General features: G+C 44.2%; 1 protein-coding gene and 1 non-coding gene across 4 annotated transcripts in view; both read left to right on the top strand.

Annotated features, from left to right (window-relative positions):
• Positions 1 to 15,916, top strand: part of LOC119823934 (24-hydroxycholesterol 7-alpha-hydroxylase) — an 87,513-nt gene that overhangs the window by 20,859 nt on the left and 50,738 nt on the right. For all 3 annotated transcript variants that reach the window (XM_038344069.1, XM_038344068.1, XM_038344070.1), the window contains exon 7: positions 7,333 to 7,423. In XM_038344069.1, coding sequence (XP_038199997.1) covers positions 7,333 to 7,423 — 91 coding nt within the window. The remainder of the gene's footprint in view (positions 1 to 7,332; positions 7,424 to 15,916) is intronic.
• On the top strand, positions 4,251 to 4,439 carry LOC119824142. The gene has a single exon (XR_005287065.1). It is a non-coding gene; the product is annotated as a U2 spliceosomal RNA (small nuclear RNA).

Raw genomic sequence — 15,916 nt, 5'->3', positions numbered from 1 at the left:
GACCTGGGAAAGGCCTTCTCATCAGATCCAAAGCCAGTTCCCATGGCTGGGCAACAGAAGGCTAACAATTCCTTCCACCTCTCCCAGTCTGTGTCTGTGTCCTCATCTGAACTGTCTCCAAGGATGGTAGGGAGGATTTAGCTGGAATTAATGAAAAGTGCCTAACAACTCTGATGCTCAATAAATAATGTGTGTGCCGTACATAAAAGCACCACCCTCATGGAAATCAATGCCTTCTTTCAATGGCCCATTAATAATGAATGTAGACTGCCATGGGTCTCAGATGCCCGACACCTCAATGGCCAGGTTGGGCATGACTCTATTGTTCTGGCTTTTAGGATCACTCATTGCTGACAAAACCCTAAGAGCTGTAAGTGCTGGGCAGGTCGCTCAGGCCCAGATGGAGTCAATACTTTCCTCTTGCCTCCCTTGAAGCCCATGGGACCCAGAATCTGTGCTTTAGATGGGGTTGTTAGCAGCTCACCAGGAGGCTCCGTTGTGGCTGAGGTGTGCTTTGATAGACCACTGCAAGATATTTGCCATACTTCATGAGATTGTTTTGGTGGAAAAATCATTTCCTAGTCCTAAGAAGTTCCTGACTGGCAAATGAACTTTATAGAACAGTTCTCAGCTCTATCAAAGCTGACTTTTGCCATTTTTTAATCTTTATTTTACACATATTTTATTTAAAAGTTTCTTTTTTTCGTTTTGCATACCAACCACAGTTCCCCTCCCTCCCCTCTTCCTGCTCCCCCCCACCCAGCCTTCATCTAGCTGGGGTTTTTCTTGTGGATTCCTGGGAGTTTCCCTAGCACCAGGTTTCTCCCTAACCTATTAATGGCTCACTCAATCAAGATATTTCTTTCCTTGCTCTCCTTCTCTGTTCCTCCCCCCCCAACTCAACCATTCTGTTCCCCCGTGTACTCCTCTCCCTTTTTTACCTCCCTACCCCAGTTTACTCAGGATATCTTATCTATTTCCCCTTCCCAGGGGCATCCATGTGTATCTATTTCTCTTAGGGTCCTTTTTGTTACCTAACTTCTCAGGGGTTGTGGATTGTAGCCTGGTTATCCTTTTCTTTATGTTTAATATCCTCTTATGAGTGAGTGCATGCCATGTTTGTCTTTTTGGGTCTGGTTTATGTCACTCAGGATTTTTTTTTAGTTCCATTCATTTGCTTGCAAATTTCAAGGTGTATATTATTTTCTACTGAGCAGCACTCCATTGTGTAAATGTACCACATTTTCTTTACCCTTTCTTCAGACTAGGGATATCTAGGTTGTCTCCAGGTTCTAGATATTATGAACACAGTTGAGCAAATGTTTTTGTAATATGAATGTGCATCCTTTGAGTATATGCCCAATAATGGAATTGGTTGGTCTTAAGGTAGGTTGATTCCCAATTTTCTGAGAAACTGCCATACAAAAGTACCAGTTTGCATTCCCACCAGAAATGGAGGAGTGTTCCCCCTTACTCCACATCCTCTCCAGCATAAGTTGTCTTCAGTGTTTTTGATGTTGGCCATTCTGACTGTATAAGATGATATCTCAGAGTTGTTTTGATTTGCATTTTCCCGATGACTAAGGATGTTAAGCAATTCTTTAAATGTATTTCAGCCATTGGAGATTCTTCTGTTGAGAATTAGATCTTTACCTCAGTTTTTAAATTGGATTATTTGGTATTTTGATGCATAGTTTCTTGATTTCTTTATATAGTTTGGAGATCAGCCTTCTGTCAGATGTGGGGTTGGTGCAGATCTTTTCCCATTCTTTAGGCTTCCATTTTGTGTTATTGACTGTGTCTTTTGCCTTACAGAAGCTTCTCAGTTTCAGGAGATCCCTTTTATTAATTGTTGCTTTCAGTGTCTGTGCTACTGGTATTGTATTTAGGAAGTGGTCTCCTGTGCCAGTGCAGTCAAGACTACTTCCCACTTTCTTTTCAATCAAGTTCAGTGTAGCTGGATTTATGTTGAGGTCATTGATCTACTTAGACTTGGGTTTTGTGCATGGCAATAGATATGGATCTATTTGTATTCTTCTACATGTGGACATCCAGTTATGCCAGCACCATTTGTTGAAGAAGCTTTCTTTAAGGGATTTATTGATTTTTTCCCCCAATTTTATGTTTGTCTTTTCCTCCATTTCTTTAAGGGAGTTTTTCTTTTCCTATTTTAGGGTGTCTATCATCTTTACAAAATTATTTAAAAAGTTGTTTTCTTCTGCTTCTTCTGGGTTAGGATGTTCAGGTTTTGCTGTTGTAGAGCCACTAGGCTCTGGTGGTATCGTATTCTTACACTGCCTTCTGTCCATCTGGGGTTAGGGTAGTTATAGGTACAGACTTTGGTTTTTTCTCCAGCTGGTGCAGATGGAGCCTGTGCCTCTGGGTAGCCTCTGATGCCACTGAGGATAGTGGTGGTAGTCTTGCCTGCTGACTGGCTTTTGGGGTTCTACTTCTAATCAGTGCAGGTGGGGACTATGCCTCCATGGGCCTCTGATGCTGCTGGAGATGGTGGTGGAGCAGCCTCTTCCTCCAGTCGGTGTAGATGGGGCTGTGCCTCTGGGGCTCTCTGATGCTGCTAGAGATTGCGGTGGAGCAGCCTGGCTGCAGAGGATTTTCCTGCTGACCAGTTGCTGGGGCTGGGATGGTTGTAAGAGGGGCCAACTTTTGCCATTTTTATCTGCTGCTTCTCTGAAGTTGTAACTATGCTGAATGGCCACCATGGCCTTATTCTGCTCAGAGTTATTGTGTACGATGGCACTTGTGTGGCTTTGCATAGTGACCTCTTCCCCCCTTCTCCAGCTGTGTGTATCACAATCTCTGTCTAAATGTGAAGCTCTTTGTCCAGAAATTGCTTTATATGTATTTGCGTTTGCCATGATTGATAGAAGATTATCTGGGATTTTATAGTTTTTTCTTTCTTGTTTGAAAAATGACCTATGATATCCATCACTTGGAGCTTTAAATGAGTATGTTTTTAAAGTATTTAACAAGCCAAAGTAAAACAAGTAATGAATAGATGGATGGATGGATGAATGGATGGATGGATGGATGGATGGATGGATGGATATATCAGGAAACACCATCAATTGGCACACAAAACATCTAGCAGAAATCAACTGGGAAGGTATTTTAAGACAGTTCTAGATCCCCATAGAGAGAGTCTCGACCAGAGCAGTGTCCCCTCTGGTGAGACTTCCAAGTAAAAGAACAAGCAGCAACACAGAGAGATGGCATCACTAAATCAGGCATTAAGAACATTATCAGAAACCAGCTGGGGAAGTTAAGGCAGCGGGCGTTCCCAGTTGAGCTTGCTCTCCCTGGGTGAGCTTGCCATGAGCTTGTCCTTCCCACTGCACAACTTTTACATTTCAGGTTAAACAGTGATAGCATCTGTTGGAAATGGTGTTGCTCCAGGCTGTTCTCAAGGACACAGAGCTGTCTTGAGCTATCTCGTTATCGGTTGTCTTTCTTCCCTGTCACAAAGTAGGGGCTCCCATTTCTCACACAAGAGGGTTTGGAGTCTGAAGTAGGGGGACCAACCCCACTTCCATGCCAGCTACCTCGTGAGCGTAAACAGTACATGGCAATTGGCTTACACACTGCACCTCCCAGACTCCGTCAGCGTCCGTCACATCTCCTTGGATGCTGCTGAAGGATGCAGCCAGCCTCAGAGCCTCCTTCCTCATCTCTTCTCACTTTCTCCTTCCCTCTCCTGCAAGTGGCTTTTTTGTAACTGCCCTGCAGTTTAGTGGGCAGGTTGACTTTCCTTTTTGCACCCTAGACATGGACTTGATCCTTTGCCATAATATTGATTGTTACACTCTTGGGCAGTGCTTTTGAAATCTCTTTCCAAATGTATCAGTGACCACTTTTTTTTTTTTTTTTTTTTTTTTTTTTGGTTTTTCGAGACAGGGTTTCCCTGTAGTTTCTAGAGCCTGTCCTGGAACTAGCTCTTGTAGACCAGGCTGGCCTTGAACTCAGAGATCCGCCTGCCTCTGCCTCCCGAGTGCTGGGATTAAAGGCGTGCGCCACCACCGCCCGGCTTCAGTGACCACTTTTGCTTTTTGATTCAGTATTGCATAGGAACATTTTGTTAACTTTTAATATCTTTTCCTATTTGCATTTTTGATTAATGAGACAGTGTCCCAGGCTAGCCATGATCCTCTTGCTTCAGTTTCCCAGGTAAAGTCCAAGGTTATAGGCACGTGCCGTATTGCCTAGCCCTTTTCTTATTTTTAAGACGTAAAGAAATCACTTCTTGTCCCTTTGCTAAGGTGAAGTATGGTATCTGTTCTTATCAGCTGAGTAGCAGAGACTTCCTCTGTCTGAGGACAACACAGTAAAAATAGACTTTTGGTGCTGGGAGGTGGAACGGGAGCTTGCTCTGCCCACTCCATGCAGTGATCTGTTGCAGCACCTCCAGGAACGGGCCACTCCTCTTGGGGGAGCATCTGAAAGAAATAAGTGCTCCCTAGAAGCGCTCCCTTCTCTTAACTATTGTAGGGGGAGGCAAGGTCTCACAAAATCATGCAGCCCAGACTGGCCTCACACTGGCTATGTCAGGGAGGATGACCTTGAACTCCTTATTCTCTTATACATCCTAGGTGCTGGGACCACTCACCTTCACACCATTGTTGTGTTTTGATTTATTTTATTTTATGCATGAGTATTCTACCTGCACATGTGTGTAGTATGTCTATGCCTGGTGTCTGTGGAGGTCAGAAGGCACCAGATCCCCTGGAACTGTAGTTCTGGGTGGTTGTGAGCTGCTGTATGGGTGCTGGGAACCAATCCCAGGTCCTCTCCAAGAGTAACAGGTGTTGCTAACCACTGAGCTGTCTCACCAGCACTCAGAGGTTCTGTTTTAAAGGTAAAAAACAGCGACTTTAAAAACGAGAACGCTGTTAAGGAAAAAGGCACTTAACACCATCATGCATCTGTATTTACTGAGCTGAATTCTAGAGTTTTTCATAAAAATAAATGGTACCCGATTTAAGTGACTCTCAAAAGCACAGTCAGGCACACAGGACTTTGAGCTCCGCTTGGGTTATTGAAGGTCTGCGATCATCACTGGGATTCTCTGCTCAGTGTGAACTCTGACCTCAAATACAATGAGTATGGAGTGATTATTAATCAATAGATTCACACTTCCATTGATAGCTCATCAGAGGAAGAACCCGAGGAGGGAGACAGGAGAGAGCTCTCTGAGCCGTGTGTGAAGGTGAGCTGGATAATCTCCAGCTAAGTCTCCCTGGATCTGGATGCTGATCTAGGCTGTCTGCACGACAGGGGCCTTGGCCCTGGTCCTCTCGTTCCTCTCTCTGTATCAAGGCTGTAAGTACGTCCTTGCTTTCCCAGCTCAGTGCAGCAGGGAGAAAGCCTGCAGCCTGGGCTTGCCTCCTATCCACACCTCCCTCTGCACTGCTCTTCCTCTTTTGACCACACGAGGGAGGGTTGGGATCGTTCCCAGGGACAGCCTGTTTCACAAAAGCAATAGAGACAAAAGACTTAGGTATACAAAGTGTTACCTGGATCACCTCAGAACTGATTTCAAAATATTTTTTTGTCACTTACCCTTATTTTATTTATATTTTTCATTTTTGAGAAATCTTCATACATCAATACTGTATTTACATAATTTCCACCTCCCTTGACCCTCTCTCAAGCTCTTGATCTCTTCTTTAATACAATGTTAATATTAATTTAGTCCAATGCTTATAGGAAAACAGTAAATAGGAAACCCAAGCTTTTCAGGATCTTAAACATAGCTGTATTGTCTAACCTCCAGAAGCAAAAACTGTCACTTCATCAGGAAGTTCATTTTTAAGATGCACATTTTTATCTTAAACATCTTAAACTCATTTATTTTGATAAATATTAGGAATGGAAAAAATCAATCTTCAAAATATGTTAGCTCTTGAATAAAATGGAAACATGAAGACTGTTCCAGACCATGATTTTGTGGGGGTAGAGGGGAGGCATTAAGGCAAAAGAGACAATTCACAGAAGCATTCAAAGCTGGCTGATTGAATGACCTGGGGTAGAAGCAAGATTCTACACAATCAAAAAGCTGGATGTAGTCTACTTGGTAGGAGACATTTATAATTGATTACAAATTTCAGTAGAGATCTTGACTGTCCAGTCCATATTGGAAGCAGCTCCATTCAACTTAATTTTAAAACCCTGGACTGAGATCTAAAACTCCTACAAATAACAAGTAGGAAATCGCTTATGTATTACCTTGAGTTACCATTGGGCATTGAAAACTGTATTATTAGGTACAAAATGATCCTGCTGGCTGAAAGAGAATTTACTGATGTTCTTGCATACAAAATGGCTATGTTTTTCTTGTGTCAAACTCTCATACTTTTGTTTTACTTTTATTTTATATTAATTTTGAGGAATGCTGGGTTTTGAACCCAGGACTTGCACATTCATACCATACAAATGTCCTACCGTCAAGCCTCACCTCCAGGTCCTCATAACTTACTTAATGAGATTTAAGAATTGTTTCCTGGAATTATTTAAAATTAATATGTTTTATTTGCAAGAAGAAAATTTTTTGGTTCATTTTCTTTCTCTCTCTTGTTCTCAATATAATCTTGCTGCATAGGTCTGGCTGCTATGAAATTCACATGCAAACCAAATTGTCCTTGAACTCACAGGAATCCTCCTGCCTCTACTTCCCAGGTGCCACCACTCCCTGCTGCCTCATTTGTATTTTAAGGAAATTAAATCATGATAATATTTTCATGTTGTATTAACATTCTTAATTATTAACGATTTGTTTAGAAGATTAGTGAATGACTACATGATATTTTATGTTTCTTATTAGTAAACACAATTCCACCTTTCTTGGTTCTGCAAAGATAGTTTGTATAAATGCAATAGCTAAACTACAGCAATAGAATCAACGTATAGATTTGACATCACTCTTATTTGTAAAATCTAGTTATTTTGGAAGATGATACTTAATAGTATATGTTTAAGATTTTTTTTTCTTTATTTTTATTTTATGTGTATGGGTGTTTTGCCTGCATGCACACCTCAGCACCATGTGTGTGCAATGACCACAGAGGCCAGACGGGGGCGTCAGATCCTCCAGGACTGGAATTACAGATGGTTGTGAGCCATGATGTAGATTCTCAGAACTGTGTCCTTTGGAAGGGCAGGCAGTTCTCTTGACTGCTCAGCCATCTTTCCAGCCCCTAGTAGCATGCTTCTGAGGTTGACTAAAACTCCTTGCTTCTTTCAACCGTCTGTGGCTAGCACTGAATCTGCTTTCGTTCACCTCGCGAGAGATTTTATATTGTATGTGTTCCTCCTTTCCAGATTGCATTTTGGACACTAGCATTTGTTCTGGCCCACCCTGAAGTCCACAAGACCGTTTTAGAAGCCATATCTTCTGTGTTCGGCACTACAGGTACTAAGTTAATTTACCTAATTAAGGGCACATTTAGTCCGTATGGTTTGCATCTTGGCTTTCTACCATGTTTTAAAGTCAGGACCAGGGCTTGGGAGATGGCTCAGTTGGTAAAGGGCTGGCTACACGAGCATGAGGTCTTAAGTCCAATTCCCAGCACTGATTAAAAAAGAAAAAACAGGCTGGGTAAGGCGACACACTCTTGCAATCCCAGTACTTAACATGTAAAATTATGGACTGTGATAAGAAAAATGAAAAAATTTGATTTTTCTTGTTCAAAAGTTTAATATCATTGTATAAAATACCATGTGAGTTAAAAGTTGTCCCTCCCTCGCCTCCTCCATGACGACTGAAAATATCATTTTGAAAATACTTTGTTTGGCGATTCTTCCAAACTCAGGCAAACTTGACAAGCATGGGTACCTAAGCAGTGCCCTGCCAGCCCAGAAGGTGAGCCCAGCAGTACCGGGCTTTATCTTGGAGAGATTTGGGCATTGAGTTACTGAGAACTAGGGATGCTCACAGTGGGATTCCAGAAACTCACCGATGAATTTCAGGACAGGCCATTGCTCTATAGAGAGCCCAGCTGCACAGGGCTGATCACAGATGGGCAGAGGCAGTGATTAAACAGCCGGGACCCTCCCTGACTCAAGCTCTTCCCATTTGCTGGGGTGCTCCTTGACTCAGCTCTTCCCCCATTTGCTGGGGTGCTCCCTGACTTCCAGTTCTCCAGATTCCTGGCCTTTGGGAAGTGCAAGGCGGGGAAGAGTGGTGGGGAAAATGTGGAGAGCCCACGTGACTCAGAGGCCACAACTGGAGTGTGACATTAGTCTGAGTGTCTGCGGGGCTTGAATTTGGAGCTCTTAGATGTGGCTCCCATGTAAAGAGACAAAACTCCTTCTTTCTTCTGTACCCTCATTTGTTTTCAGAACCTGCTACTCTCTATTAACAGAAAACCATGCCTTCAAACACTGTTTCATGGTAATAGCTGTACTGTGTCGATGATGTCCATTGTAAGTCATGACTGCAGAATAGAAAACAACTCATAAAAATATAAAACTTAAAAAAAACATATGTATATAGAGGTAACTCAGAGCTCTCTGAGCAAATAAAATATCTCTAGAACTAATTATGCATAAGCTGTTGCAGTGGCTCAGAAATCTAGACGTGGGAGGAGGCCATGAGGCCATGAATCCTGGAGATTGATACTGAGGAAGATATCCCTGAATCTATACAAGGAACATGCCAGAGAAGGAATATTAGGGCATGCTGGATTATCGAGTCTTCTGCAGAAAAATAGACCAATATGAGATGGTTGGAGAGATGGATAGACCATAGGTTATTAGGTCCATAATTAGATAGATATTAAATAGATATATAGTTCTAGAAAGATTTATTTTACATTTTTCAGCTTACTTTTACTTTTAGATTGTGTGGACATTCACATGTCTGCATGTGACTCTAAGCATGTGAGTGTAGGTGCCCACAGATGCCAGAAGATGGAGCCCCATCCCCTGGAGCTGGAGCAACTGGCCCTTGTGAGCCACCTGATGTGGGTGCTGGGAGCTGAACTTTGCAAGAGCAGCCTCATTAGGAGGAGCTGGTGGATGTGATTATAGGTCCTGCTAGCACGGTCTTAGCCATGTGATCCTACTGAAGTCTGTCCAGTGAGGTTAGTGACTTCTCCGGGCCTGGACATAGTTCATCTATACTGAAACGCTATGTGCCTTCTGTTCTTAGCCAAGGGCCTCTATGTGCATAGCAGGTGCTTTCTGCATCCCGTCAGCCATTGAGAACTGCCTTAACTCCTGCCCTCCGCTTGTGCGGAGCCTCATGGCCGGCCACAGCAAGGCTTGGGTGTTTTCAGCGCCTTATCGAGTGTGGAGTGTGAGTGCACAGCCCTGCACGAATGAATGACCTCCAGCTCGTGCAGGATTACAGACCTCTTCAAAGCCACTACCCACACCTGCTTCCCTAGGCTTTGGGTTTCATCTGTGCAGTTTACCTGGTGTTTGTCCATCTACTGTCTACTGCCGCAGGCGGCTGCAAAGGTGAACAAATTACCTTTAAAGATTTTTCTCCCAGCACTCCTCAGGACAAAGCTCCCTGCGTTTCTGCTTCAGAAGTTTGGAAGACATAAACAATGATCACATTCTTCTTGGTGCCTCTATTCTAAGAGGAAAAAAAAAAACCCAATGATCAATTTAATGCATAAATAAATCAAGACAGTGGCTACCATAAGCTGTATACAAAAGAAAACAGACCTGAATGTGGTTAATTACCCAAGCCAGGAGTGGAAGCATGGGTTGAGCAGGTGGATCCGGCTTGGCCTTATCTCAAAGACTTGAAGTGGTTTGGGGTTAGACAGGTAGGAATCTAGAGGCAGGGGGAACAGATGTGAGCCCACAGAATCTGCAGGTCTGTTGAAATGATCCTGTCATTCATTCCACGGCAGAATGTGTAAGGAATGGATTCACCACGTGGAGAGAGGAACTCTAATGCTCCATCTTTCCTGAGGCCTTGCCGTTCCCTGGACAGGCGTACACCCTGCCCTTCCTTGTTTTGTTTTGTTTTTTCCTTATAATTTTTTAAAAAAGAAAACAAACTATCTTTTCTTTTCATTTTACATACCAATTGCAGTTCCCACTCTCTCCCCTTTTCCCACCCCACCTCCATCCAGTCCTCAAAGAGGATAAGGCACATTGCTTTGGGGAAGGCCCAAGGCCCTCCCTACTTTATCTAGGCTGAGCAAGGTATCCATCCAAAGAGAATGGGTTCCCCAGAAGCCAGTTCTAAGCAGTAGGGGTAAATCGTGGTCCCACAGCCATTGGTCCCTCAGTCTTCCCCAGTCATACATCTGTCAGCCACATTTAGAGGGTCTAGTTTGGTCCTATGCTGGTACCTTTTTCCTGTCTGCCTGGAGTTGGTGAGCTCCTATTAACTCAGGTTTACTGTTTCAGTGGGTGTACCCATAATGATCTTGACCTCTTTGTTCATATTCTCACTCCTCCCATGCTTCAACTGGACTTTTGGAGCTCAGTCCAGTGCTCTGTTGCGGGTCTCTGCCTCTGTTTTCGTCAGTTGCTGGATGAAGGTTCTACAGTGACATTTAAGATAGTCATCAGTCTGACTACAGAGCAAGGCCAGTTCAGGCACCCTTTCCTCTATTGCTTAGGGTCTTAGCTGGGGTCATCCTTTTGGATTCCTGGGAATTTTTCTAGTACCAGGCTTTTTGCTAGCTCCATAGTGACTCCCTCAATCAAGATATCTCTTTCCTTGCTCTCTATTTCTGTCCTCCATCTTGACTATCCTGTTCCCTCAAGTTCTCCTCTCCCTCCCCTTCTCTTCTCCTTTCCCCTTCCACCCTCCCTTTTTCCCCTGCCCCCATGCTCCCAATTTTGTCAGGTCATCTTGTCTATTTCCCCTTTCTAGGTGGATCTATGTGTTTTTTTTAGGGTTCACCTTGTTACTTAGCTTCTCTAGGATCATGAACTATAGGCTCAATATCCTTTGCTTTACAGCTGGTAACCACTTATGAGTGAGTACATACCATGTTCATCTTTCTGGGTCTGGGTTACCTCACTCAGGATTTTTTTTTCTAGTTCCATCCATTTGCATGCAAATTTCAAGATGTCATTGTTTTTTACCGCTGAGTAGTATGCCAATGTGTAAACATGCCAAAGAACATGCCTAGTTCATGGCCTTAACTCTCCATTTTACTAGGCCACCTGCTCCCTAATCATTTCTGGACATCTCTAATATAGAGAGTGTGCCATCGGTTGATCACAGCGGACAGTCTGGGGGGCTGTTTCATACCTCATCCCTTTCCCTTGTCTGCTGCAGAGGGCATCCTGCTCTGGGGGGCTGCATCATGCCTCTATAGTTTTCCCTTGTCTGCTGCAGAGGGCATCCTGCTCTGGGGGAGGGGGAGGGCTGCATCATGCCTCTATAGTTTTCCCTTGTCTGCTGCAGAGGGCATCCCTGCTCCTTTCCCTCCTGTGATGCATTCATGTCCCAGTCTCTGCATCTCTCTCCAGATCTTTGCTTCCTGTCTCCATTGCCAGCAGGGTTTCCCAGACTGAGCCCCAGAAGCTCACTCCAGCGGACTGGGGGTGGGTCTTATGTTTGTTTGTTTATTTTCTTTTGTTCTTAATATATCTGTTAAAATGTGGGTTTTCCAGGAGGGCGGGATGAACTGTACCTGCAGGGCAGAGCCAGAGACTGCTCCCAACCAGGCCATGGACTGTCTGCCTGCCCAGTAGATCCACCAATGCCAAGCACACAGTGACACTGGCAGGGGACACTGAATGACATTGTGTCCCTGGGAACTTCAGCCTGTGAAATCTGCAGTTGGTGCCAGGAAAATCACAAGCTCAGTCTCCATTTCTTCCTATCACTAGTTTTCTCTCCCCCCTTTCTTCTTTTATTTTATATTATTTTTTATTCATGTGTAGGTTTGTGTCTGTATTTGTATATTCACAAATGTATATGTGTGTGGGAGTGTGTGTATCTGCTCAGGTGTGTGTGTGTGTGTGTGTGTGCGTGCGTGTCTTTGCATATGTATGAGAAGGCCTGAAGAGAGCATGGCATCTGCTAGAGCTGAGGTTACAGCGGGGACAGCTCCAGGCATGGGTTCTGGGTCCTCTGCAAGAGCAGCAAGTGCTTTTCACTGCTGAGTCAGCTCTCTAGTCCCGGTATCACTAACTCTTACTTCAAGCTATGAGACTGATCTGATCTGGAGCCTTTCTTCATGGTACTGTCTGAGCTTCAGGGGAGACAAGAAAAGCAGGAGTCCTGAGGTTTCTTCTTTGGGGTGCTCAGGCAAGCGTCTGCTGAACCACCAGCCGTAATGGTGATGTTGCTGTGTGTAACTTACTTACACGTGTTATGCATACATGTGAGTGTAAGAAATATGCTTCTATATTTATGAAAATAAATCTTTGTCTGTGAGTGTGGTGTGTCTGTAACATATCCATACACGTGTGTGTGTGTGTGTGTGTGTGTGTACAAGTGGCTGTACAAAGAACACATGCAGGAGGCCAAAGGAGGGTGTCAGGAACTCTATCTCCACCTATTCAATGAAGCAGAGTCCGTCCTTGAGCTTGGAGCTTGTGTTTTTTTCAACTCCCTGGAAGCCTGCTATTCTCAAGTCTCCAACCATTTGGCATTGGCGTACCAGGCCTTCCCTGGACTCCTGGCTTACTGCCTGGGTTCTGGAATCCAAATTCCCATCCTTGTGCTTGCACTGCGAGCTCTCCTAACTCATCAACCCATCCCTCCAGCCCACAACTGGCAATTTCAAACAACACAGTGATTACCTGAAGTCACTGTGTGCTAGCCCAAAACATGGTCAATCTCTTTATTGTTTTTTTAATTAAAAGAATCCACAAACTGATAGTTTAATTTGACTTTGATTCTCTGTTTTAATGAAGAACAATTTCCCCAAATAAAACTTCCTCCTATGAAATGTTGTTTGTTCTCAAAATGGTGAGTGTTGCTGTGCCCATAGAACGGAAGAGGAACATTAAATTACGTGTCTCTTCTCTTTCAATTAAACTACATATTAATTATTATGCCATGTATTAGTTGTTACTTGTTTTTGAAACGTATCATATTTTTGTTGATTTTCAGATGAGGTTTTCTGTTGTCCCAGGCTAACCTTGGACTCATAGATAAGTCCAGGCTCACCTCATATCTATAGGAGTCCTTCCAAGTGCTGGCTGGGTACAGGCTGTGCCACTAGAGAGGCTTTTGATATAAGCAGCCCTGCACTCACCCAGCACTAAGGTGTGCTTTCTTTATCATGAACACTGAAGTTCATGTTTAAATTTCCTTGAAGCATTTATTCCTTTTCCTTTGCTTTGTTTTCTCAATATAACAGTGAGGCAGCACTGAACCACAAACTCCCAGTTCATCCAGCACGTGACTGTGTTAATCCAGTGTGTGCACTCTGTTCATCCCGCATGTGCACTCTGTTCATCCAGCGTGTGCACTCTGTTCATCCAGCACGTGCACTCTGTTCATTCCGCGTGCGCACTCTGTTCATCCAGTGCGTGCACTCTGTTCTTCCCATGTGTGCACTCTGTTCATCCCGCATGTGCACTCTGTTCATCCAGCACGTGCACTCTGTTCATCCAGCGTGTGAACTCTGTTCATTCCGCGTGCGCACTCTGTTCATCCAGTGCGTGCACTCTGTTCTTCCCATGTGTACACTCTGTTCATCTCACGTGTGCACTCTGTTCATCTCGCGTGTGCACTCTGTTCATCCCACATGTGCACTCTGTTCATCCCGCGTGTGCACTCTGTTCATCCCGCGTGTGCACTCTGTTCATCCCGCGTGTGCACTCTGTTCATCCCGCGTGTGCACTCTGTTCATCCCGCGTGTGCACTCTGTTCATCCCGTGTGTGCACTCTGTTCATCCCGCGTGTGCACTCTGTTCAGCCAGCACGTGCACTCTGTTATTTTTATGTTTGCCTTGTTTTTGTTTTGGGCACTGCTGTGTTTGGATAAAACAGCAATCCTGATGGAACATACTGACACTGTAGGGTGTCCAGGTGCAAATACAGAATGACCTTGATTTTGCTAGTAAACATAAACAAGCCTGCCAACTAGCAAAATCGAAACGAAGCCCAGGGTGGCATGCATGGTGAGCATGGCACTGCCCTCACTAACTTCATTAGCTCCCCAGTCCTGTCTCATTGCATTGTGCTGTTTGCAGTAGCTCCAGGTTTGGGTCTCACAGACTGCCATCATTTGTGCTCGTGGCTAACTCACAGCTTCTCCCCACTTGGATGTGCTCTCTGTCCCCTCTTGCCAGCCCATGACAGCATTCTTTAAAGATTCCATCATGCCATCTCAGCTGACCTAGTAATCTCACTCATCACTCCTCCCCAGCTAGCCCGGGCTCTATGGCTAATAACCAGAGTTACGACTCGAGTGGATCTTTGTTGCCTTTTATGGGACAAATTGTCCGAAATAATGAAGTAAAGGATCAAGTAACAGAGCCACAATTTCTCCAATGGAGTTATGGATGCAGAATAGTTAATTTTATTAAAAAACTTCTCCGCTCCCACTTGAAATCTGATAACCTGAATCTAATGTGGGGGGTTAGAGGCTAAGACTAATGTATTATTATTCTGGGAATATTTCATGAGACTCGTTTTCCTTTGTTATCCTGGCCTTTATGAGCTGGCATGGACCTAGGATGCAATAAACTACACAGAAGCATATTGCAACAGTATTTCTCAGTATTCTTGGGAACCGTATCTAACTATTTACAAAATCAAGAGGTTTCATCTGACCTACCCCAAATCTCATCTCTTCCAGCCAAAATCTATAATTTTATCCTCCTCCCATAGCCCTAAGGCCAAGTTAGTGCCATTGGCAACACACAGCCTGTGAACTCCAGCCTGATACCCTAGCCGTGCAGACATCCATGTATGACGATGGGCTGAAAAGACAGTCCCCAGAAGCTGTTTCTAATGCTCGTTGTTTCCTGTATGAACTGCAGGACTTGGTCCTTTTGGTAGCCTAAGTCTGTGAAGTGACCCCTCCATCTCCTGGCTCAGCACACAGCGATTCCTCTGATAGCCATAGGTTATTGACCTCCCAGTCACAGTTATGAGCCAGGAGGGAGGTTCCACCCGGCTGCCTCTCAGTTTAATCATAGTCCATGTCTCACTCCCATGCCACACTCTTCCCCGGCTTGATTAATTCTCGCCCCTTCTCATTCAACCACTCCTTTTTCAGTGTGTTCTGAAGGGGAGTTATCAAGGCATTTGGATAATCTCTTTTTTCCCCCTATAGATGAAATGCTGAGGTGTAAGGTTTATTTTATGTCTTACTTACGGCATATTTTCTCACTTCTGTTTACTATATAAATGGGAGCATGCTCTTGATTCTTTTTTACGAAAGGAGAAGACATCCCAATTTTGAAACAGGCTCCCCTTTGTCTTTTTACACACATAGGAATCGAAAACTACCCCATTAATGTGGGAGGCACTACTTGTAAAAATTAACAGGAGATACAGTTTTTCTCAGAAGAACTGAAGCGGTTGATTTAGCATAGCATTGCTGAACTTGTCTGAAATGACAGAATGGAATATGAGTTGTTTTTATGTGTGTATGCCTGGGTGGAGTAAAGGGCAGAGGGTTAGTCTTTTGGTCCTCCCTGTCTCCCGTCAGCTGTAATTTATCTGTTCTAGCAAACGCCGTAGTCCTTGCTGTCTCTCCCCCACCATCGTCCTCCACTGTCCCCTTCATCTTCTGCATCCCAAGTGTCGGAATGAAGCGGCTGAGCCGAGTCAGCTTCCGAAAGGCTATTGCTTGTATTTCTCCAGAAGGAGCCTGCACCCTTGATAACACAGTTAATCACAAATGCCGGAGATGTTAGGTACCGTGCCGACCTCTGGAAGACTTAGAGAGGACAATGCTTGGAAAGGCTGGTGGCTGGAGCGTAGGAAGGGATTGGAGATGTGGCCTTCCATGCTCCT

This window comes from Arvicola amphibius, chromosome 9 (genome assembly GCF_903992535.2).
Source record: "Arvicola amphibius chromosome 9, mArvAmp1.2, whole genome shotgun sequence".
In the NCBI taxonomy this organism is placed as follows: domain Eukaryota; kingdom Metazoa; phylum Chordata; class Mammalia; order Rodentia; family Cricetidae; genus Arvicola; species Arvicola amphibius.
This window is presented reverse-complemented; position numbering and strand designations above follow the sequence as displayed.